The sequence below is a fragment of the Trachinotus anak genome, unplaced genomic scaffold (assembly GCF_046630095.1).
Source record: "Trachinotus anak isolate AG129_WGS33_773 ecotype Australia unplaced genomic scaffold, CSIRO_AGI_Tana_v1 ptg000002l, whole genome shotgun sequence".
Classification (NCBI taxonomy): Eukaryota; Metazoa; Chordata; class Actinopteri; order Carangiformes; family Carangidae; genus Trachinotus; species Trachinotus anak.
This window is the reverse complement of record NW_027273853.1, coordinates 20,252,101-20,276,540: the sequence shown is the minus strand read 5'-3', so window position 1 is coordinate 20,276,540 and position 24,440 is coordinate 20,252,101. Positions and strand designations below refer to the sequence as shown.

Below are 24,440 nucleotides of genomic sequence, written 5' to 3'. Positions count from 1 at the left end.
TCAGTTGTAATTTAAGGACTTGACAAGCAAAAGCAGGTAAGATTGTGCTTCTGCTGCAGATGGCTGAAGTGCTGTAGCCTGAAATGAACTCAGTCTCCCCTTGCTGAGGAAAAAATCCACTGAAGGCAAGAATAAAATAGAGCCCAACCACACCCAGACTATCCAACCACATTCAATAGGGCTTTACACAGAATACATCTGGGGCAAAGAAGATTCCCACAATCCATGTGGCAGGTTGGCCGGAGCTCAACCGGTTCAAGGAGGCACAGAGATGTGGATTATGAAAATGGTATGAACATTATTCTCTGCACAATCCCTCCTGTTCTCCCGCTCAGGGCCACTCATGCTCAGCTCTCTGTCTATCCCTCGGGTGTTGAACCTGCATGAGTGCCCAGCTGGAATCCCCACCCTGTCAGAAAAGTCTGTCTTTAATCCAGTATTCATTTGGGACTCTCCATGTGTACAGTCTACATTTTTCATGACAGCACTGTCCCCTGACAAGCTTGTGCACAAGGCCGCCAGTCCATTGTGTCATTTTGCATACTGGTTACTAGGTTACACGAGAGTTTGTTTAACAATGTTGTGATGAGGAAGCCCAGTCCATGATGTGAAAAGCGTGTCAGTGAAAATAAGAAGTGATTTATTTGGATAAAAAGTTGTAGAGATAAATATTTGAAGGCAATTAGACAAGATTTTCATTGCTTTTATTAAGTCACTTTGAAAACACTGGCGAGCTGGCGTGCAAGGACAGTCAACAAATATAAATCTATACAAAATATGTCATTTTTCACTCTTGTGTTGATGTGTTGACAGGAGCACTTGCTGATTGCTGTCTTAAATTACTTTTACAGTTATGTGATGACTCATGCTAAGCTTCCTCATTGACAGTGTAATGTTTTTTTTTTAAATGGGTTCATGTTTCTAATATTGAAGTTCACAAGTAGTAAACTGTTTTTTTTTTTAAAATGTCCTTGCCCATTCAAGTTACCTTTCACATTTTTTCATCAGACTTTTTGTGTACTTTTTATTCCTAAATGACACAAACAAAAAAAACATTACATTACATTCAACCACATGAATGTAAAGAATGTATAACGCACATTTCTATACAACCTTGTTAGTTGTAAGAAATGCAAACACACACTGACATTCAACAATTATCAAATGTGAATCTGTCAATACATCATGTAACTACCCTGCTGCTCTTGTTCAGTGATTCTTATTCAGCAGTATTTATTGCTCTCTCTATGACAAGTGTGACTGAAGGACCCCTGGGTGACCCTTAAGTGAATGACACCCCGCCTGTCCGAAAGCTGATCCGTGTGGGATTGGGAAGAAGAACCAGGGAGACAGCTGCTCTAAAGGCCTCCGTCCAGTTTGGACTCTCTGCCCCCTTCTCTGTGTATGTGTGTGTGTGTGGACATGAATCATATGTCCGAATGTGTGTTGCATCTATTTATGAACACCTGACCCTGTGTCTGACCTCATGCCAACAACCCCCTGGCCTGTAGATGTGTTGAGGCATGTAACTTGCTCCTTCAACTCCTCTCAAAGTTCAGTGTTGCCATATCCTGTTTTCTGCCTCTCTGCCCCGTAAGCCTCTGATCTTTGCTCCCTGCTGACCTACTTCACACACTTGACCACACATGCATATTCACCTGGGCACACGTACAGTGCATGTACATAATGATGCAACACATGCATACAGTCACACATGGTGCTACATAAACACATACACTTTTCTATAGCAGGCAATATCTGAAAGTAGGACAGATGATGATTTAGAAGCAAAGAGCTTAGTAATAGTCTAATAATTGTCTATTTTTTTTTTTTTTTTTTTTTTGGGCCACTGAGGGGCAGAGCAACAACCTGTAAACACAACACTGACATCACCAAATAAAGTTGGCATGGCTAACATGTTGTAGCAAACGTTTTCCTACTAGCACCATCTACATCCAAAGTTCATCCCCCTCTCAGCTCAGTTATATATCTGTTATATATCCACAGACTCATTCGACTCATAATGTACAGTTCAAAACAATACTTGATGGATTTACTAGAAAATGTTCACCACTCTGTCTTGCCATTGGTATGGTAGTTAAACAGTTGAAAAATGTAGTTCCAAAGGAAAGTGCTGTTTGACTGCAAGATGAAGCAGTGAAAATCTTCAAAATAAAGCGTGCACTTTGACTGATATTGTTTTTTCATTTCTGTGGGCATGTGGCTAAAACACGTTTTTGCAGATGGCCCCGTCCACAGCAGTACATCACTCAGTTTCTGTGCTTGTGCTCCACACTGCTTCTCTAAACTGGCAGCGCACTGATCTGAATCTACTGCAAGTAATATGCTGACTATAGAAAAGTACCTCACACAATCCCACATCAAATAAGCATCAAACAACTGGTTAGGGTTAGGGCTAAGTTTGGGTTTAGGTCAAGGTAAGGGGCCCAGAATCCACCACAGTAGGTCTTTGGACTACAAGTTGCCTTCAGACTTGCCAAAGTCTGGCAACCAGGTGTTCAGAACATAGGCTGCTGATTTTTAATTATTTTACTTAAAATTAATTAATTAAATTAATTTTACTTGTCTCCTGTCACATTTGGGCACATACATAACCTAAAGACTACAGAGAGCTGCTTGTCACACAAATCTAAAAAGATACACGAGGCAGTACTTGTTAAAGAGTTTTTAACATGGGGCCAGGTGAAATAATCTACCACGGACACACAGAAGATTTTGCCAGTGTTTTCACTCTGATGCACACATATGTGCACCAACCTGCCACCATTTTTCAGGTCATACTACCCTCTGACCTCTTTCTTGCCAGAGGTCACCCACAGCTGAAGCAGGACAGCGTGTTGAGGTGTAAACAAAGGACATGTGGGCAGTAGACAGCAGATCTGATAAGAAGGAGATCTACTGGAACTGTGTCTTTCCAACAGTCATGGCTGTAATCTAAACTATAACAGATGTGTCTTTGTCTATTAGAAACATTGCAACCTCTGAGACAAAAACCCTAATGGGCTTTGTTTACTGACAGGCACAGTTGCTTTTGCATGAGGCATTGTGTAAAGTCATGGTCATGGTTAATGGTTTTTGTTTGTGTGTCTCATTGTTGTAAAGCAGCGTCATATCAGAAATCTCTCTGAGGATGTTGCATGTGTATTTAAACAAAAAGCAGATACAGCCGTCAGCAGTGTTTTTACATTATCATATGGGGCACATATGTTAATGTTAATCTAATTTTCTCACAGTTAAACATACAAATGTTCCCAGTAGTTATGTTTCTTATTTTGAGCCGAACATTTAAGACTGTGTAACTCAGTTGTATAAAGGTCTTATTGTCCCTCATCATGTCCTCCTCAGGTTCCCAATCCCCAAAGACTTAGAACATTCATCTGTGCTTATGGATGAAAGTGGAGCAATAACCCAAGAGCTGTAAACAAGAGTCATGACTGACTCAGTGGCAGTGGGTATGAAAACAACAATCCCTGACTGTCTCTATAGAGCGATGAGCTGATTGATGTTATTTCAAATGTCACAGTGTTTACAGTGTAAATGAATCCTGGAGCCAAACAAATCAAACCAAATTGGGCTAATCTGTGTATTTCCATGTCATTTGTTAATAATATCTCTTTTATATGGCTTATGATTTAATATTCATGTATGTAAATATATATATATATTTATATAGGAGAGCTCTGTTTGGAAACCAAAAAAGTTTTGGGATTGCTAAATTCGTTAAGTCAACTGTGGTGGTCCTGACCACAACTCTGGCTGCTGAAAGTCTCAAAAACCTTTTTGGTTTGCTACATACCAGAAAGAAACTCAAAAAGGACCTGCTCCAGATTTGATTTTTTTTTTTTCAGATGTGCTCATATCCAAAATCAAACCCAAACTATGTTGTGTTTGCACGGAAAAGCCGGACAAAAATTGCGAAGCAACATCTGTTGAGGGTCATTTCTATCAGCAAGACAAGTCCAGCACAAAAAAATGACAAATGTTGACAAATTAGCTCAAGCAGTGTTGAATCTGGGCTTCGGTCAAGAGAAACTAGGCTTGGAAAACAGCTAATTTCAAAAGTTTAACCACTTTCAGATTTCCTTTCTGTCTTTTTTAACCTTGTGGTCCCTCGGCTGAACACAGCACCCTGTATTTTGCTGATGTCTGCTTCCAGCTCAGGAAGAATATGAGGGCTATGCCACAAACTACTCAGCTGAATTGATCTTTCATAAACCATGCACAGACCCCAGATAATCTACCTCAGATCAGGATTTAAATGTTCAGTTTTGTTGTGGCCAGTACATTTGTTTGTAATGAGCGGCAAGTTGAGACTTGAGAAAGATGGACTGAGATGCTGAGAATGTTTCCATCTACCTTTCAGAGGAGAACTGGGACTGGGACTGGGACTGGGAGAGTCGTGTTCGGGTCAACAATGCCGAAAATGTTTTGGAGTCTGTGGTTGCGCCATAGATGCCATCAGAAAGAGATGTGATTATTTATAGAGCAATGTTTAGTCACAGCTTGTCCACATCAGGTCTGCAGGGATCACAGTTATGATGCTTTATGATCCAACAGTAGAAAATTCCCACAAATTCGACTCCCACAAGCATCCAAATGAAAAAAATCTTTCAAAAGCAACGTTTTTAGAACATAGACTAAGAAACTAATTACATGTGTGATAAAAAAATAAATATATATATATATATATATGTGCAGGTTTGTTGTGCAGTCAACCCTAATCTACAAAAGCACCAGACAAAATGCGCCCCTGCAGAGTCCATCTGCTGACCAAAACAAAGCTATTAGGGAAATAATAGCTTAACAGGATTATCTGATGACTATCGTCCGGAGTGTTCACCACCAAACCACCATTTCTGAAGCTCTTCAAAATGTGAACGAGGAACAAAAGTACAGTCTATGCATGACCTACCAAAAACAAACACACAGATTCCCTCTATTTTCCTGTCATTTTTTTCTTTGCCCTTTTCTGGGCCACCATTGCCTCTCTCATCCACTTCTAACTTCTAACTGTCTTCAGTCTGCACTTCTGGTGGGTTTTCAGTGGTTTCAGTTCACACCCTGCAGACGTCTCCTTCCCCTCTCATGTGCTCACTCACGCTACCAGTCATCTGGCCGGTCCTGCCAGAGCTGCATTCTGCTGCTGCTGCTGCTGACTCTCCTGTAAATGACCACAGGCTGTGATGTGTAAGACAGCAGTGCGGAGAGATCCAGTGTCTGCCAACAGGGATTAACACTGTCAGAGGATCAGCTGTGGCATACTGGGTGGCTTTATAAAGTTACCACTGCCGCTGGGCCGTACACGGTGCAGTGTTTTTTACATTAATTAATACCTTATTTCTCCCTTTAGGAGGAATTAAGCTTTTGGGCTGAGATGAAAAGGTGACAGCAGATAACCTTTCCCCTATATGACCAGTCCTCATAAGATTCCAAAAAAAAACACATTATACAACTTTGCAGGAAAAGATGAAAAAGCTATTTGATCTTTAAAATTCAAGGTAGCTTCCTGCATTATAACTCTGAGAGTCCATGCCCCCCCACCCCCCATCATTAATTATCCCATTTGTCACTCCACCACAGCTCTTATCAAGCACAATTAACATGTTTAATGTGTGGTCTGTGGTCTGTGGTTGAGGGGGACAACAGTTTGGCTGTGGAAGAAGCCCGGCAGCAGCTGACAGGCAGGATCAGCATCTGAAGTCAGAGCAGAGGGCAGCTGCCGAGCAAACGGGCACCCTCTTATGAATGACAGCTATTCACCTCCCCCTTGAACATCACATGAGCGCTGCCTCCTACTCGGCACAGGGCCGCGCACAATATCGAGCTGTGTCTTCAGATACAGTAGAGCCGGGCGGGGAGGGCGGGGGGGGGGGGGGGGGGGGGGGGGGGGGGTTGGGGGTTGGGGAGGGAGGGAGACAGAGATAACCTGCGCTGTGACCTTGAGGACAGCGATGGTCCACCGGTGACGAGAGGTGGAAGAGTCCTCGTGTAAGCGAGTGTGGGCATGGTCACACTTGTGGTGTGACCTGGCACACCACAAGTGTAATGGTAAACATTAGAGCAGCTGCTTTTGGTCTGAGCCGAAGAGAAAATATAGCTCTGTGTCATGCAGCAGTAAGTAGGACAGCACTAGCCGCTGGCACAAAAAAAAAAAGAAAGAAAAACATCATATTATTTTCTTTATCCTTCTCTAACCTTCACCCCTGTTTCCCACAGCTACTTCTTCATCTGTTATGAAAACAGACGATGCTGGGGGGTCCATGCCTCCTCGCAAAATGTCACCTCTTCCTTACAAGCTTTTGTTTGTGCACGTCCAGCACAACCCTGCCTCCCCGTCTTGCTGCGTTTCCTGACGTCAGCGTCAAGACAGAGAAATGAAAAAACTGACCCAATAATAACAGAGCAAAGATAAGCTGCACAGGGAGGGCTGGTGGAGAGGGAGCAGGAGTGAAGATGATGATGATAAAGTGAGGTGGGGGTGGGGGGTTGGGGGGGGGTGTTTAGACAACAAAAAGGAGCTGCAGTGACATCCTCACTGCTGGACTTGCGGTGATAAAAAGAGAGGAGTAGATGATAGAAAGTGAGAAATGTGTTGGGTCTGGGTGAGCTAAAAACATTGAGTTGCCCTGTGAACGTTACATACACACACACACATACACACACACACACACACACACACACACAACTATGAGAGTGAAAACAGTGACATCCCTCGGTGACAGCAGTGCCGGCTGGGCCTTAGCTTGATGCTGCAGAAGATGCCTGGATGCTGCAGTGTCTCTGTTAGCCAACCAATCCTGCTGCCATTGATTCATGTGCAGAAACTCTGATGCTCTGTAACAGCGCAGCAGCAAGCCGTGCGTTGCGTAATTAAAAAAAAAAAAAAAAAAAAAAAAGCTGGTAAACAAGGAGGGCGAGGACCACATCCTCCCACAGAAACACCACTGCAACAGTGTTCACAGCTGTAACGGATCCCGTCGTAGGATTCAGGCATTCATCATCATCGGACCACAGGAATGTCTGTTTCTGACAAGCAGCTGCAGGAACAACACGTGCCATGGTGACAAAGTGCACACACACACACACACACACACAGTCACCACCTCCCCAGAAGCAAACAGACATAAATGTAGAAAGACATCCCATCCGTGGTGCTCTGGTTGAGAAACTGTTCTTATTGCATCCAAAATTCCTGAGATGTGACTCTCATTACAGCAACTGACATACAGAACACACACACACACACACACACTCACAGTGAATGTCAAGCTGATAGCAGTCTACTCACAAGTGCTTCTGAATTCTCTGCCGGGATCAGTGAAAACACAAGATATCCTCTTTTCTCATCTGTCAAAGGATTTGTTTCACACTTGGCCTCCTCCCTGCTCCGCTTGTCTTTCTGTCTTTCACCGGCAGACTTAAAAGCGAGAGAGCGCTTGAAGACACAGACACAGAGAGAGAGAGAGAGTGAGAGAGAGAGAGAGTGAGAGAGAGAGAGAGAGAAATCTGCAGTGCTGGAACTCTGTCAGTATGCTAATGCCTGGATCTGCTCTGCCTCCCTCTCTGTTTCTCTCCTCCCTCCCTCCCTCTCTCCCTCACAGTTTTCTCCAAGGTCAGTGGGCAGAACTGCCTGTTTGACTCCTCCCTTGGTGGACAATCGCTCCCCTCCTCACACCCTCCTAAAGACTGGACACACGGACAGTAATTACCGTCGTGATCCAGATTAACTCCTGGGTGTGCTCGTGTTGTGCTACGCTGTGGGCTGGGCTGGACTCAGCTAGCTGAGCCGGGACGGGACAACACACAGACAGGATTACTGTTGGGAGGAAGGAGGGACAGGGGCGGGGGTAGACCCCACAGGGAGGGTCAGGGGCAGCCAGACAGGACAGGACGGGATGGGAGCTCTGCTCTGCTCTTAAGCTCTGCAGGGGACAAGAAATAGAGAGAATGAGAGAGGGACAAATGCATCTACAAGGACAGAAACGTACAGGCATGCCGCATGTGGGAACAATCTCTGGAACGCTGAGGGGGATAAATCAATGACATGTAGATTGAAGTAGAAGTTTTGGGGGTTCTTCTTTTTTTTTTTTTTGAAGGTGGTGAGGGGGGGGATAAAACTGAAAATTAAAGATGGACTTTGAATTGATTTGCTCATATTAAAGTCACAAGCACAGACATGTGAAAACATGAAGAAAATACTTTAAATTGTATCAGGAGCTGTAGTCTAATCTCGTCTGACACAGTGTCATACAGAGAGCAGGGTTAAATAGCTTAGGACTGGCAGCAGATCAGACCCAGGGAGACACGAGCCGTAGCAGGAAGTGATCGCCTGAATAGTCAACAGCTCCTCATTGTTTAAATGCCAGATTATTTTCTCCCATTCAGTCGCTATAAGAACACAATCAGGCTGTGAAAAGATCAGTGCAGCGACCATTCAAATGTGTGCACTGTCTAATACCTGCTGACTTGTGCACGGCCCACCCTCGGTAGAGTGAGGTCAGGAGATTTGCTTGAGTGTTTAGCTGCATCACTCAGTGGCTTTAGATCCTGATGGGATTAAAAGGGGGAAGCATCTGATGGGATGAGATAGAACTCAATACATGAGCAGGAAGTACTCCTTCACCACAAGGAGAAGAGTGAACCCACAACAGTAATTCAATTATTAGTTTAGGGGAAATGCTGCCCTGTTTCTGATTCTGACTACTGTACACATGCTGGCTACCACTTATCCACTGTTACTGCCTGTGATATTCATCTCATGAGAAAAAGACACATATCCAATATATAGTAGATGCATCAGTGATCAAAATGTAACCGGTTATCATTCACGAACCCTCCTGTCAGAGTGATTGGACACTACATAACAATAAACATTCCCCTTCGGTATTTTGTGACATGTTCATAATTCCTCCATTAAAGGTGAAGAGCACATAAAACGACCTCCTTTCACAGACTCATAAAACATCCATGGGACTTGGTTACATCATCTGCAGCAAGGGAGCAGTCTTTGTTGTGAGTTGAGCAGGTTTGGTTTTCTTGTAATGTGCTGCCACCCTCTGGTTGTTTGTGGTAAGTACAACACCCACGAGTCTGCATTTTACATTGGGTGGATGAGATGAGATGGCATGAGTGACGCAGCTATTCAAACAACAAAATCGAATCAAAGCTAATGTAAATCTGATATCGGTGACGTACTTAAAACTCACAGACACACCAAGTGATCGTTTCTTTTGTATTTCAATAAGTTTGGAACAGCATGCGCAAAAACAAACAGAAGAAATACAATAATTAAACATGCAACATCAATCAAATGTAAGGTTGGGCCAGCCAACAGATTCTTTTCACATCGCACAACAGATAGAAATAGATGAAAAATAACAACTAAAAAATGAAATTAAAAAAAGCAACTGAGGATGATCACAAGTAGATGGGCTGTTGTTACAGTACAGAGCCAGCAGATGGAGGCATACAGTGTGAGATTGGTAACAAGACATGGACACTGAGGTGAAATGGACAACCAGACTCTCACCGACCTTCCACTGCTTGATCACTGTTACCTGGATGTTACTTCATTTCAGCTTCTACATCAGCAGTCATAACAGAGTCTTTAGACTTTTATGGATCTGACTATTGTTGTAATCTAGGCTGGTAATCACAGAATGAATGACAGTAAAACGGGACACACAGAGAGCTTCTGTCGCCCCCAAATACTTAGTCTGTTCAGATGAGTCCAAAAGGCACATCACATTGCAAACAACAAAAAAAGATGGGAAGGATGCTCTGGTAACATTTGTGGAACGTTTCAACCCACTGCCAAAAGTTGGTGTTCTGGTAAAGTTGGTAACACTGGTAACACACTCTAAAAACATATTTTCAGGTCCTGCCTTTAAAATCCATAATTTCTCTTTTATTTCATTTAAATAAAATATAAGCCCAGGCCCCAAAACATCACAAAATATTAGGGAATGGGGGTGGGGGTGGGGGTATGTCCAAAAAACAGGTAACCTAGAATAATTTCCAACCAGTACAATGACTAATAGACATTTAAGTTGAACATTACATGAGGCAAGGTCAATCCAGAAAAAATTTAAAAAGCACATAAACATGACTGGTTGAAGTTAGCCATAAGTGACAGCAAATACAGTACACATCCCTCCTTCCCTCCCTTCCTGTGCTATCAAAAAGGCAAAGCAAACTTTCAATACTGCATGAAATGGTGATGGTGATTCAGTATATAGTCAATACAGGATAGTGTTAAAACAGAACACTGGTCTCTATGACTTTCCTTCATGAACACTTCATCCACACGTCTTATGCAACTGTCTTTTTACTGATTTGTCCATTAGCAATCTCTTTTTTGAAAGACCTGAGCTGTACCAAGTAGTCTGCATACAGTGCATCAATTACAGCCAAATACTGAGTACACACAGTACTAACTGTACATCATTGTCAAGTACATACTGTCATTATTTGTTTAGCATTCGTAACGCATTTTGCCTGCATCTTTAAAATCTGCCTTTAAAGTCATGTTTGAAGATTTATTTGTTTCAAGGCCATTTCACTGTCTGTTAGCTGCTAAACATAAATATAAACAAGATACAAAACAGGACTTGAACATGAAAAAGCAATTATGTAGTGTAAGTTAAGAGGTCAAAAAAATATCAACTCAGACTAACTCTGTGCTACTGCAGTAAGTAAGGAAAGAAGTGGTGTTTATGAGGGTTGTTAGTCTCTATGGATGCCCCTTTGTGCGTACTATCTGAACTAGCTTGCTGGCTGTGAACTTTGACCTTACTGTAGGCTCGTACAGTAGACTGGGGTCGGGTGAACTACATCACAGTGTCAAGGCATAGCATGGCTCATCATGGCAGAAAACACGAAGTAGCACCTGATGGTAAGAAAGAGGTTAAGGGCCTGAAATGGAAAACAACAAAATACCTTTATGGTAGGTTAAAGTAAGAAAATGTCTTGAAATTACACATCATGTGGGCTATATGTGTTAAGTGAAGGCAGCATGAGAATGAAACCATGACACAAGAGTACTGAGTCTGAAAAAATGCAGCAAAAAAGTCCCAACATGTGGATCCACAGTGACCAGAACTCAGCATGATCCTTCCCTGATCCACAATGAGGTGCAGGACATAAACACAGGCAGGACAAGTCCAGACATGTCCTTTTATCTCATTCTGAAGGTCCAGCATAAACTGTTCACACTGTTCCTCATTTCATAACACTGGTCTCTGGTTTGACATACTGCAGCTGATCCGATTCTGTATCAACCATCCTGTCATTGAGTATTTCATGACAGCGGCCTCCTCACTTATTAATCTCAATGCGCCACCTCTTCACTTCAGTTTAGCAGGTCTATCTCTCTGCTGTACACCCTCAGGGACTTCCATGGGAAGCATTGTCAGATTAGGCGAAGCAGGCAGGCAGGGTCAGTGGCATGACTGGTTAGAGCGACAGACTGGAGGCCGGGGCTTCAGCTGTGGTAGCTGGGCAAAGCTGCCTGTTTCTGGGAGAGACGCAACAGCTCTTCCCTGATGGCCTTGATCAGGGAGGCCGAGGAGTGAGTAGGAGGAGATGTATCCAGGGGTGGAGGGGCTGACAGATAGCCCATCACAGGGGGGTCTATGTGGGCAGGGGGCGCAGAAGGCTCTCTGATACCACTTCTAGGCATCTGGAAGATAGAGGAGGAGTAGTCAGGGCAGTCCAGGAACTGGAGGCAGGAAAGACAGGCAAAGAGAAGAAAAAGAGGGAGAGGAGGAGGAAAAAAATGAGGAAAATGGAGGAAAAGTGTAGAGAGACAGAACTAGAAGGAGATATCAAGTGGCAGGAGATTTTTCAGAACAGCAAGGCATGATGAAAAAACTTGACATGTAAATAAACAGGCGAGATCTTAAAAGTAAAAAAAAAAATAAGGTGAAAGTTTCACAAGTTTGTCTCATTTTGTTTCAGGTTTAATGAATCTCAAATGAATAAATCTGTGATTCACTCACTGCATCTTTTTCAGGCTCAGCCCTGGAGAAGTTGTCATCATGGTAGTGGTTCCAGCCAATGCCTCCGTTCTGGCCTGGAGCAGCCCTGACCCCTGCTGGGTAACCATTCATCCGACTGGACAATCCCACCTGTGTAAGATGATGGAGCTGGGCACCTACACACACACACACACACACACACACACACACACACACACACACACACACACACACACACACACACACACACACACACACACACAGAAAACACACAACACATCAGAGCTACAGCACCCTCACTCAATCCTCAGCAGCCCCTCTCAATGCAATCTCACTTCTATGCAATCATTACAGTCTGAAAAGCACTGTCTGTGCTGAGCTCCACTCCGTATGGTAAATGCCACAATCCATTTCTATTAGGCAAAGTCACATGATCACAGCAGCATCACGCCATCTCCTTTAATAATTTAAGACGGAGACAAGGCTCTTTCAGTTTGACGGGTTTATGAGGTGAGGGTGTGTGTCTGTATTAAGGAACAGCGCTGTGGCCCACATCCAGACGAGATGTAAAATAATTTCAACAGACAGACACTCTGTAGAAACACAATAAATTTGTTTTCAACCTTCAAGTGTTATTGCTTGAGATGTGTGTTTTTGATCTTTTTTTTGAAAATGTTGCATACTTAAATGAGGCTGTATGAAACTGGGATGAAGATATGCACACAATGGGCTCTGTTTGCAGGACAGTATTAGAGGTTTAGGGCTGTTTGCATGAGCATGTGTATGCAATTTCCACTTGTACCTGTGGTCCCCCCTACTGGTCGTGGTCTGGCAGATGAGGGGAGCTCATCCGCATATAGGCCCCTGCTGGAGTACAGGCTGTCTGGCTGGAGCTGCTCACTGTGTCCCGCTGTTTCTCCTGGTGGCAGGTAACTGGAGCCAAGGCCCTGCCTGAAACACAACGAAATTCATTTTCATTCGCTTTGCTATTTAATGAAAACATTTTAAAAGTGTGCTTCTCAGCTCCAGTCTCTGCAAAGTCATGCCAACAGAGCCTTTAAAATTCAGAATAACCACATCCAACCACACAATGCATACAACAAAGTATTTGACAGCTGCTGATTGCATTTTATTTCCACTGGGCTCAAATTTCCAGTTGTGATACATTGTTTGAGCACAAATACATCAGTTACATTCTGGCTGCTCTGCTCTCCAGAATATGAATGAACTTCATGAAAAAAGGCTGCTTACATTTTTGGCTCTGTGCCTGCAGAGTGTGTGAACCTGTGTTACTAATGTCTGTGTGTGTGTATGGGCGCCTTAGTCTTTTTGGGGCCAGTTAAGAGACCACTGCTTGGACCTGAACCATTAAACCAATAAAATGAAGATGACTCTTCTTTCATTATTCATGAGGCCCAATGCACTCAATGCAGCTGAAGGAAAATATTACCACTGGTGAAGGGGTGAAAATCAGGATGCACTGATCAATAAGAAATCATTTTGGTTTAGGAAGAAATTAATGTCGAGTGAGGAAATCATTCATTAATTTATACATGAATATTCAATTTTCATAGGCTGCTCTACTGACCTTGGTGTCAGGCCTTGGACTGAAGGAGGAGACATGCCCAGCTCAGTGAACCTCTGGAGGAGACAAACAAAGATGCACAGCACTTAGAAGAACGTGAGTAAAAAAACATTCATAAGAAAAAAACTGAAACAGAGGCACCTTGAGGTTACAAGAGACATTGTTTGCATTTGTGGTTCTCAACAGCAATCAAATTACAAATATGGCACAGCTTTCATACTATATCAAGATGCAGCAGAATCAAATATTGTATTTAATGCAAAGAGAGTTTGCATTGGATTGTTCATATTTCTTATATAAGCGACACAGCACTGTGAGTACTGCTATTTACAGCACATTTTGGCAGTAGGGCTCAATCTATGTAGTAAATGATGTTTGTTTTTACCAAGCATGGTTGTGTTAGATATCCTTCTTTTTTTTACAGCTGGCCCTTTACAGCATATTAAAGCACTGAACCTGCAAAAGCAGAGCCAGCAAATGGCTTTTCATGGCTCCACTGCTCATTGTTAAGTCTCTCTGAATAGCTGTCACCGGGTGAACACCAGTGTTGGACCTTGTAGGGACAGCACAAAAATGAATCTTTACAGCTGTAAAATTCATTTAAATGTGGATTTAAAAAATGAAAGTGACATGTTAAATTAGCATAGCGACAGTTAAGCTATAGACAAGATAGTAATATGTTTAGTAGTACCATAAAACAACACAATAGCACCATGAAGCACTGTGCTTCTAGTTTTCCACTGACAGTGTGGAATGCATGGTTGTTTTAACAGTCACAATGCTGACAGCATACGGAGGCCTCACTGCTAATCTAATCTGAGTGATTTAATGGGCAACAATCTTTACAGCTCCACTAATATAATGCTCTTCCATCTCTAAATAACTCAGAACATTTTCCTTCTCATATAATTCCCATGGGTACTGGAAACCTTTATTTAATTTTAGCTCCACTCCCTTCCCTTCAACATGAATTTCAAACCCATGGATATGCTATAGATAACTTATACTTTGTCTCCTGACACAGTGTGTTATACATGCACAGTATTATAGTGTAAATATGAGCTAAAAACTGTGAGTTTATTGTTCAAGAAATCTTCAGAGCACGTTGACGACTGTATGGCCTGTGAAACCAGCCTATACTGATCAGGCATATGCAGGGTACATTACTGTAGAGCCTTAGGAGATGTAGATAGCTGACGGGGGTTGTAAGGTCGCAGCTCTGTGGAGGCGACAGATGGAGGAATACTTAACTGATTAGTTTGCTAAGAGGACACAACTAAACTTGGAGCTATAGGCCTCACGCTGGGAGTGAACTGAAAAAAAAAACCTTGAGAAAGGGAGGAGATAATGAACACAAGAGATTTTACATGTGTCTGTTTACTGTTTGGGCTATCACATATGTCAACAGTGATCCTGTTTCTGTTGGTCTGTCCTCAGATTAGTGAAATGAACAGATGCACGACAGAATACAGTTTACAGGATCTTTAACTAGCACAAGCTTAGATGCCAGGGAGAACCATGCGTTACCAACACATAGTTATGCTCAGTGCAACATGAAAGAAGTATGGCTTGATATTGACTGAAAGGTTAATGCTCTATCAAAAGTATCGATTAGATATAAGCACTAGGGATGGCTACTTACACCAGGGAAAGGGCCAAGAGCTTGGTAAGAAGGTCCCCAAGATCTGGGGCCCCGGCCTGGAGGGCTAGAGGCAGGGGGGTTGCTGCTGACCCCTGGGAGAGTGATTCCCGCTGTGCTGCCCTGAGAAGTGGGCGACACGAGGGCAAAGGCATCATCCAGCAGTGAGTGCATCTGCTGCCGCGCCTCCTCTATGGAGGGCTGAGGGGGCATGTAGGGCGGTGGGGGAGGGGCGTGACCTGGAGGAGAGGAAGTGGGACCCAGGAAAACATCGTCAGTGGGGGAGGGGCTCCTGTGAGGGGATCCTGGGCCTTGGTCTGGGTCCGACTGGAATAAATACAAACATAAGTACTAGCGGTTAGAGAGGTCATACAGTGTATGTTAGACTGCAGAGATGTCATAATGCTTCTGCACTACGCACTACGTAGGCCACGTTGTTGACCCCAGGACACTTTCTGTAAGCAGCATCACTGTCTTCAGTGATGAGGTGGTCTTTGTCTGCATCCATCATGCCTCCGTTCAGCTGCTCCTTCATCCTCTGTTTGGGAGAGCGCCTCCCTCGACCACTGAGAACCAAATGGAGAAATATTAATTAATTTATGAGTAAAAAGAAAGACCCTACATAGCCATATACACACACATTTTCTTTTCAGCAGAAACCTTTCCACCGTGCACCAAACAAAAGCATCGACCCAGAATATAAGCCCTAACCTTTTCTTTGATTCCATGAAGATGGAGGGCATCTGAGCATCTGGATCCAGGATCTTATCTATCTGTATCTGTGCTTTCTGATAGATGCGATCCTGGTCCTTCACGTCTCCAAGGCCACTGGTCACATCATCCATGGCGGGGAAGTCGTAGTGGCCTTTCCTCTTGGCTCGCAGACGTATCTTGTTACGATGGTGCTCAATTTCTGACTTGTGCCTCAATGCTACTTGGATCTGAGGGGGAAATTACTTAATTAGAAAAACATGCCTAAAATAAGTAGAGATGAGTTGAAACAAAAAATAGGATAACATAATGACATTACATGCAGTGACAAATCACAGGAACTGCAGCAGCATCAGAGAGTAGATGTCTATTTTAATAAGTAAATGAGGGAAATATTTCCTCAAAAGGACTTTCAATACTGTGATCTGCTCCTATTAAGTCTTCTTCATCACATTTATAAAAGTAATTGAAGACTTTGATTCCTCTGTATGTGTAATTTTCTCATGTAATAAAGAAGAACATTTGACAGCAGATGACAGTGTTGCCAGTCCTCAGACAGTTTTATGCACTCTGGACAAAACAGATGTCAAAACATGTGTTTTCACTCTAAATAAATAATCTGGTCACCTATTAAATCCAAACCTATTTTTCTTAAAACTTTGCTTCTAAAAAATTGCTCTCTACTGTTATTGAAGTCACTCAACAAAAGAACAAATTGTCTCAAATCCTCCTGTAATATCTCAAAAACCAAACCAAAGCCAAACTGTTTATACTTTTAGAACGATTTATTTGCTGAAAGAACAGTTTCTGCTTTCCGAGAAAGTCAAAAGAGCAAACCTCTTTGTTAATTTGGTTGGTGTCTGACAGTTTGCCGTTGATGGGTGGGCTGTGCAGCGGTGGGACCGGCATGGGCTGCATGGCAATAAGCTGGATTTTGTTGGGGAGTCTCCTGCTTGCGTCTGTGGCACGAGACATCCGATCAACATGTTCAAAGATGGAGGCTGATGACAGATGCTCATTTGTACCATTCATAGGTGGAGGACCTGGGGAAGGAGGCAAAAAAGCAGGAAAACCGAGGTCATAACTCAGTCAGCACAGTGCAGTTATTGGAAGTCTAAATGCTAATGAGTTAAACTAGGTGAAACAGCACAGAGCACAACTGTTTGAGGATCTCCACGGAACATTTACCTTTTGTTTTGATTGGCACGACTATAAAATGTGGAGTAAATGTTTCCGGTGGTAACATGAAACGGACATGGATTTTTATTTTCCAACTTCCTGTAAAACAATGGCTTTGCCCTTGTTTGTGAAGTTGATTGTTTCTACGCTGTGAGTGACAGCTCAAAAGACAGTGATGGATGGTGAGAACAAGCTGAATACAAAGCTACCACAGAAACAGACAGACAACACACAGACACAGCTGCTGGGGGTCAAGCCTGAGGTCTACAGAGACACAGACAGAAAGTGAACAAACTCTTACCAATTCTATTCTTGCCTGCGAACCACAATAGAAAGGAAAGTGAGTTTTATTGAGATGAAGGAAATCAAATACAAGCACCTTATTAACTTTAGGTTAATAATAAAAATAAAAAAAGCCTAGGGAAGTGAAGGCTGGCCACTATAAGTGCTGTGTCGATTTTTAGGAAGAGAAGGAGAGGAAGGAGAAAAGAAAAGTAAATGAGAGAAGAACAGAGAGAGAGAGGGAAATGCAAGTGAGTCATTTAGGTAGATAAATTTCCACAGCTGATAAAAGCTTCTCCTCTGGTCTGAAGACAGCTGCCTCTGATGAGCAGAAAACACACTGATCAAAACACAGACTGAAGGAACAAAAAGGAAGATGGTTCATTACATAATACTGTGTGTCTCATGTACGATCTACTTATAAACACTGTGGCAGAGTGTATAAATCTCTCAGGCTGAGATTTAACATTAACAAAACAGAGACCATTCCTCTGTGGGTGCGTCAGGCTGAAGTCTGTGTGCCTGACTGCGTCTGGCTCCAGCATGTAGTCTCTGAGTGGCACTGCAGGCTTGAATCTATCAACAAGCTGTCAGATAGAGTAACTTCAGCTATTTTTTTCACCTCCAATTCCTGCTTCACCCCTCTCTCTCTGGATTTCTGTTGACCACCGAACAGAGTTCCTACCAGGTGTTTCTTTTGTTTTCACTGTTTCCCTCTGTAATCTGTGTGTCACTGCTTTCTTTCTCTAATTCGTCTTTTTTTATCACGTCACAGTCTCCCTTGCTCTCAATCTGACCTTCTTGTCAATCAAATTATTTCAGCATGAGTTGCTCTCTCTTTATCTCTTTTTATCTGCCCAGTTCCTTCAGTTTCCCCCTCCCCCCACATATTCGCGCTCTGTATTGGGAAGAGTGATGTGTGTTGCCTAAGCCACTTGCCATTTAAAACATTGATGGGAAGCTTACGGGTCTGCTTGCTGTCGCTGGGCGTGGCGTGGGCTCTCAGGTTCTCCTCGGTGGATTCCCGCTCACTGGAACGGTCACTTACCACCGAGTCACCGTCTGAAGGCGAGATCCTATCAGAAAAAAACACACACACTTACATGAATAATAGAAGACCAGGAACATACTAAAATGCTGAAAAGCCATGCATAATCGAAAACAGTGCATTTCCAGGAAGGTAAAAGCTGGGGGATTCTTCTAAAAAATTATAATGTGATTTGAAGCTTATAGAGCAAAATGGAAAAGTACTTTTTATTAACAGAACAATTAAATTCACGATTAATTTGTCTTGGTGAGTTATAAAGTGTAGAAAAACAGCACATGGCACTCCTCTAATCCAAAAACAACAAAAGTGAATAAATGCATTAAGCAGTAACTGCTGTACAACTGTGTTGTGGTGTGGTATATAGTCTATTAACCACAGTGTTTTGTTTACGGGGAGGTAATGGTAATGATGCACATATTCAAGTGAAACCCAGCTATGAGACAATGATTTTGTTGGAACTAGGAACTATAGAATGTGTATATTATGTACATCAGTTTAAAGTGTTTGAAACTGTTTTCTAATATGCTCTAAGCTATATAGACAGTCTGTAAGAGCAAAAGAAGATCCCTCACTGCATCAATAATTGATCAAAGGATCCGTCAAAAGCTGTTAGTCTAGTTGACTGACTGTCCCAACTGAAGTGAGTGGAAACTCTCGAGGTGATGGGGTAAAAAACACAAGCTTTGTTAAATATCTAAATAAATATCTAAATATCTATATAGAGTAAAAGAATAACACCCACACATTCCTGTCCGTGAAAAAGGTTGTGTTTTGACCATTTGGGTGGTAAAAAAGTGAAAAATAATGAGTCATCTGGTAAAAACATCACCACACAAACATAGACTGGTTATACTAATTCGGGGCCTTTTTTTAGTGCTTATGTTATTATATAACCTATGACAGAATAACCTATATTAACACAATCTAATGTAATTTAATATTTCCATTTCTTAATATTTATTTGGACCCATTTTTGACAATTTTTCACACGGAATTTCTCATCCTGCTCTGTACCATCAGCAGCACTGACCTTTCTCGCCTTCGGCTGCTGCGGGATGCCTTGGTGGAGGAGGATTTGGATATGGGTGTGGGAATCTCCCCGTTCTCAGATGGACTGAGGCCATCTTTAATGGACACAGGGAGGGGCCCAGGGCCAGGCCCTGGCGGGACAGGCTCCTGAATCACCATGACATCATCCTTACTCTGTTGGCCGAGGTGCAGCTTGGCAAAATCAAAGCCTTTCACACTGGGAGCCTGCAACTGAGGAGAGGGGTGGAGGAAACAGAAAGAGAGGAGGAATACAGAGTTTTAGGAAACAGGGAATGGAAAGAAAGGTGGAAAGACATACCACAGGAGTATAGAGGTAAGGGAGAGAGTGAGAAAAGATTAAAAATACTATAAATATTTACTTGAGAAATATTCAGTAATGTAGCATCAAATGTATATTGACATATCTTGCATGACAAGACTTTGCAGTTTAAACTGCAGTGGTGACAGTAATGCATTGAAAGTTCTCTCAAGACCAAGAGCCATGAGTGAGTGAAGTGACAGCCAGATAGATGGAAAGACAGGTTTTGAGTTCATAATTAGGCTGAATGACTGCTGAATGGTTGTCCACGAGGGAGACTCAGACAGACAGTCATTAATGAATAAAGAGACAGACTGTGAGAAAGAGGGACAGGGATGAGCGATGTGGGGAAGCATTGAGCTGCGTGCTCTCCTTTGAGATGGTGGAGGATCGAGGCTGGAGAACGAAGCAGTGAGACTACTTGAGTGTAAAGCCCTCGGGACTTTCCAACAGCTAAAGAGTAAACAGAAGATGTCAGATCTCTTTTATTTTCCACTTGCAGTTTGTGAAACTCTGCTCCTATGACACTGAAATGTGGCAACATGGGAAGAAAAGAGTGACGTGACATGTTCCTGTTAATTCTCTGAATTATACGTACACTCGCTGAGTTTATTGAAGCAAAATGTGTGGCTTTAGGAGGCTTGTTGGTATAAACCTCCTAATCCGGTGTGATGCTTGCCAGTATGAAACTGCTAATCCTGAGAGAGAGTATGTGTATATGTTTGTGTGTGCTGCTCTTCACAGCATGTAAACAAAGCCAGCCAGTGAAAAGGAAGGCATTCAAAAAGCTGCAGCTGAAATAGTAAAAGCTGTTTCAGTATAATTAAAATCAAAGCTGAATGAGAGCAAACAGACAATGATATCTCCCACACATTATAGACACTAATTACCACTTAGTGTGGTCTAATGGTAAATTGGAAACGTACAACAAACAGTTGACTCTCAAAATGACATCTATAAATCTACTACTTCACACGACCTAAGGACAAACACACCAATACTATATGTGAAATCTGCCTAATGTATAATACCAGACATCATGTGTCTGGTCATTATAATTGAGGTAAGCAAAATCCTAATATCCACTAAGGCAAAAGAGCACTAGTCTCTATGGCTACTACACAGTATACCTCCTCCTTGGCTCTCCTCCCTTTAGACAACAATTTCATTTTCTCTTCTTTCGTCATCCCCCCTGTTTTCTTCTGCACTGTTCTGCTCTCTTGTCTTCTTTGCTCTTCTTGTTTCATTTCTTGCTTTTTAATTTTCTCATTATCCTCATCTTTCTCCTCATCTTCTTCCTCCTCCTCCTCATCTTCCTCCTCCTCCTCTTCTTCTTCCTCTTCCTCCTCCTCCTCCTCCTCTTCTTCCTCTTCCTCCTCACTGCTCATACTCATTTTGCTCTTGGGAAGAGCTACTGGTCTCTAAGCAGAAGCAATGGTGGATAGTTTAAATACTTTTAGTGGTGATGTTGTCGTTTCTGTATCTGACATATCCTGAAAACTCAAAATCTGGACACAATATTGACTACCAGAGAAAATAATTAAAACAATTACCAGAGAATGACCACTGTTCACAGCAAATACACAAACTACATCTCCACTACATCTCCTACAAACCACCACACACTGCTCTGTACCTTCCCCCTTTTAACCTCCTTCTCTTTCTCCTCCTCCTCCTCCTCCTCCTCTCCTTCTTCTTCTTCTTCCTCATACTCCTCCTCCTCTTCTTCACTAAACTCAATATCCTTTTTAGTTGGAGGGAATTTCTGGTGAAGGAAGGTACTTGATTCTCTGAATGACGGAGTAGGCTGAGAGAAGAAGAGTGGTGTTAAGTGACAGATGATTGTGTTAGGCAGAGAGGGCAGGCTAATTGATTTGGCACTTTAGATTCATTGCATTAAGCCATTGCGAAGGCTTCAGTTCACAGCTAAGCTCAACCAAAGAAATGCATGTGGAGGGGAATGAAAGACAGACAGAGAAAAAGTCAGACAATTGAAAAAAAAAACAAACACACACACACACACACACACACACACACACACACACACACACACACACACACACACACACACAAATATATACAGACCCCTAAAACAGACTGATTGTAATTTAGTATGCAAAAATAACATAATTTTAGGATTGGAGTGGTATTTTTGTGTCAGCAAGATTGGAGTTAATGATGAAAGAGTCACTGGGAGCTGAGAGAGCACTGCAGCTGTGTGCTACTCAGACAGACAGTCACTGCTGCACCACAGAGGGTACAAAGCTCACTGGTACTGTTGTTGGTTGGCGCAGCACAGCAGAGATGCTACACACCTGTGCATTAGTCCTGCATGCATTCTTCAAATTAATGAAACTTTCCAAAATAAATGGCACTTTTAAACTGCATCACACACGATGAAATTTGCACTGGAACAAAGGTTTCTGCCCACCCCTGTCACCAGAACAAAAAAAGACAAAACACAGCAAGATAACTGGGCTTTTAAAGCTCTGGGTTTTCTTTGGGCATTAGAAATGCTTTCAAGTATCACAATTAATTAGTTCTACCAGGCAGTGTGCTATATGGGAGGTGCATACTATACTCTAGTAAATCTAAACACCAGAATGATTAATAATTCAGCATCACACAACCCTTGCTTGTTCTTTGACTCTAGTAAACTTGACCCTGGCTCTCTTAAGGTGAACTGCTGAACTGATGCAGAGTGTGTAAGAAAACATCAAAAAGGTTTTAAATAAAATAAAAGCAGACAAGGCCCATCTCGTGTACTCGTGGTATTATGACTTCTAATCCAGCTCATGTCCTTTAATAAGTCTCTCTACTGGGATCATTAAAGTTTTACTGATCTAATCTAAAAGAAGAAATGATGAAGCAGAAGTCCAGATTCTGTGCAGTCCTACAGCACATTCATGGCAATGACAGATACACCAACTTAATTAGCAGTTCATTTGAATTTAAAAGTGGTCTCAGCTGAACCCTTCTATGCAGAATGCAGCAATGTTTGGCAAACGAGTTTGGTCATTAACATAACATAACACAACATGGCATAATAAATAAATATGTTAAATTTTTGCCTCAGCTTTGTGATTATAAAGTATACTGTATGTCGCTGTCCAAGAAGGGTTGAATCAAGCAACTGAATTGGCATTAGATACTTGAAGACATTGGAACTGAAGGTGTCAGAACTGAAGAAGCCTCTAGGATGAAAGGTGAAATGTCTTCAATTATCTACAACCATTCCAGTTGCCCCTGATTCAATCCTTCTTGGAAAATAGGTTTTAGGTAGTGGCTCACTGTGGCAAGAAGTTTCTTTTCTTATTTCTTGATGATTGATGTTACAATGGCAACCATGGTGGCAATTAATGGCATTTTACACATTTCAAGTATGACAGTTGATGAAAGCGCTGTTGAGCTGAAATTACTTTGAAAATGCTGACAGAATGAAGCCTTGGTCACACACTGTACAACACTGATAGGACTCTACCTTCTGTCTCTGCTGGATGGAGGTCATGGCATCTGGCTGGAATTCCAGCTTGTCTGTCCGACACAGTTTCCAGTAGAGGATTGAAATGATGACGATGACGACGAGGAGGGGAATCACCACCCCGATGACGATCCACATGTTGGTGTTCTCAGCGTCAGAGGGTGAAGCCGTCACTTTCTCTACAGCTTTAGACAAAGAGTTAGAGAGAGTCATGTGGAGTTTTTAGTTTTAAATTGACCTTGAAATACAAATATGGTTCATATTTATGTTTACAAGAGTCATGTTATTTCCGTGTGTGGTTAAATATTTCAAGCATACCCTTTAAACCTATTCCCAAACAGTTTATTGATGCTAAGCTAAACATGCAGTATTGTTGGAGTGCTGGCTCTTGTTTCACTGCTGTAATCTTCGATGCAGACCTTCATTAGTTTTAATTAACACTCATTTCATCCCCTGGGAAAGTACTGTAAGACACAGTCAGCACAGAAACACAACTCCCTTGAGGTGCTCTCATTAGGCCGTCATCCCTTGTTTAGATTCTTAATGAGGAAGACAGACTTGTGGTACAGTGTGTACAAGGGAAGGTAATTAGCTCAAATGTTACCATAAACATACAAAGGAAGACATAGAGCCAGCAGTTAGCGTGTATCCTAGTTTTTTGTTTTTTGTTTTTTTTTTAATATCAGGAGCCTGTGAACAATTTTCCTACTATTGCATCTTTTCGCTTTCTTTCCCTCTGCTCCAACACATATTTAGCTCTACTTCAAACTAAACAGGGAATATTATTATCAATATTTATAACCTGTATTTCAACACCATACCAGCACTCAAGAAATGGCAGCAACTCAGTGCCTTCCCTCTGACACAGAGGCTGTAATTTAGTTTGTTTATATTGAGGACCATCTTCTCAGTCACCACATCACATCATTAGCTGCCCTTGAATGTCAATTACTATATCTACTGTGCAAGAGATACTCACGCTGTGCTAAAATACCCTGGACACGATATCCCAAGACGATGGCAGCTCTTTGAACGTCCAGGCTGTTGAGAAGGTTGGCTGTTTGGACTGCAGGCACCCTCCGACCACTGGGGCCCTCCACAAAATACACTATCTCCAAGGGGTGGTCTGCACCCACCAGCCGGCTCGCACTTACAACCTTGGAGTTGA

General features: G+C 42.4%; 1 protein-coding gene across 5 annotated transcripts in view; it reads right to left on the bottom strand.

The window, feature by feature from the left end:
* Nucleotides 1-9,239: 9,239 nt before the first annotated feature.
* Nucleotides 9,240-24,440, bottom strand: part of LOC139636630 (UPF0606 protein KIAA1549) — a 38,085-nt gene continuing 22,884 nt past the window's right edge. Inside the window, exons 9-21 of one of the 5 annotated variants that reach the window (XM_071504869.1) lie at nt 24,252-24,429; nt 23,273-23,457; nt 19,474-19,703; nt 18,362-18,471; nt 17,415-17,429; nt 16,772-16,977; nt 15,935-16,164; nt 15,645-15,789; nt 15,227-15,550; nt 13,588-13,640; nt 12,802-12,950; nt 12,021-12,175; nt 9,240-11,740 (exon numbers count right to left, since the gene is read on the bottom strand). In XM_071504869.1, coding sequence (XP_071360970.1) covers nt 11,504-11,740; nt 12,021-12,175; nt 12,802-12,950; nt 13,588-13,640; nt 15,227-15,550; nt 15,645-15,789; nt 15,935-16,164; nt 16,772-16,977; nt 17,415-17,429; nt 18,362-18,471; nt 19,474-19,703; nt 23,273-23,457; nt 24,252-24,429 — 2,217 coding nt within the window. In that variant the 3' untranslated portion in view covers nt 9,240-11,503. Of the gene's footprint in view, nt 11,741-12,020; nt 12,176-12,801; nt 12,951-13,587; nt 13,641-15,226; nt 15,551-15,644; nt 15,790-15,934; nt 16,165-16,771; nt 16,978-17,414; nt 17,430-18,334; nt 18,472-19,473; nt 19,704-23,272; nt 23,458-24,251; nt 24,430-24,440 lie in introns of all 5 variants that reach the window. The other 4 variants (XM_071504895.1, XM_071504861.1, XM_071504878.1 and 1 more) reach the window with 4 other exon arrangements.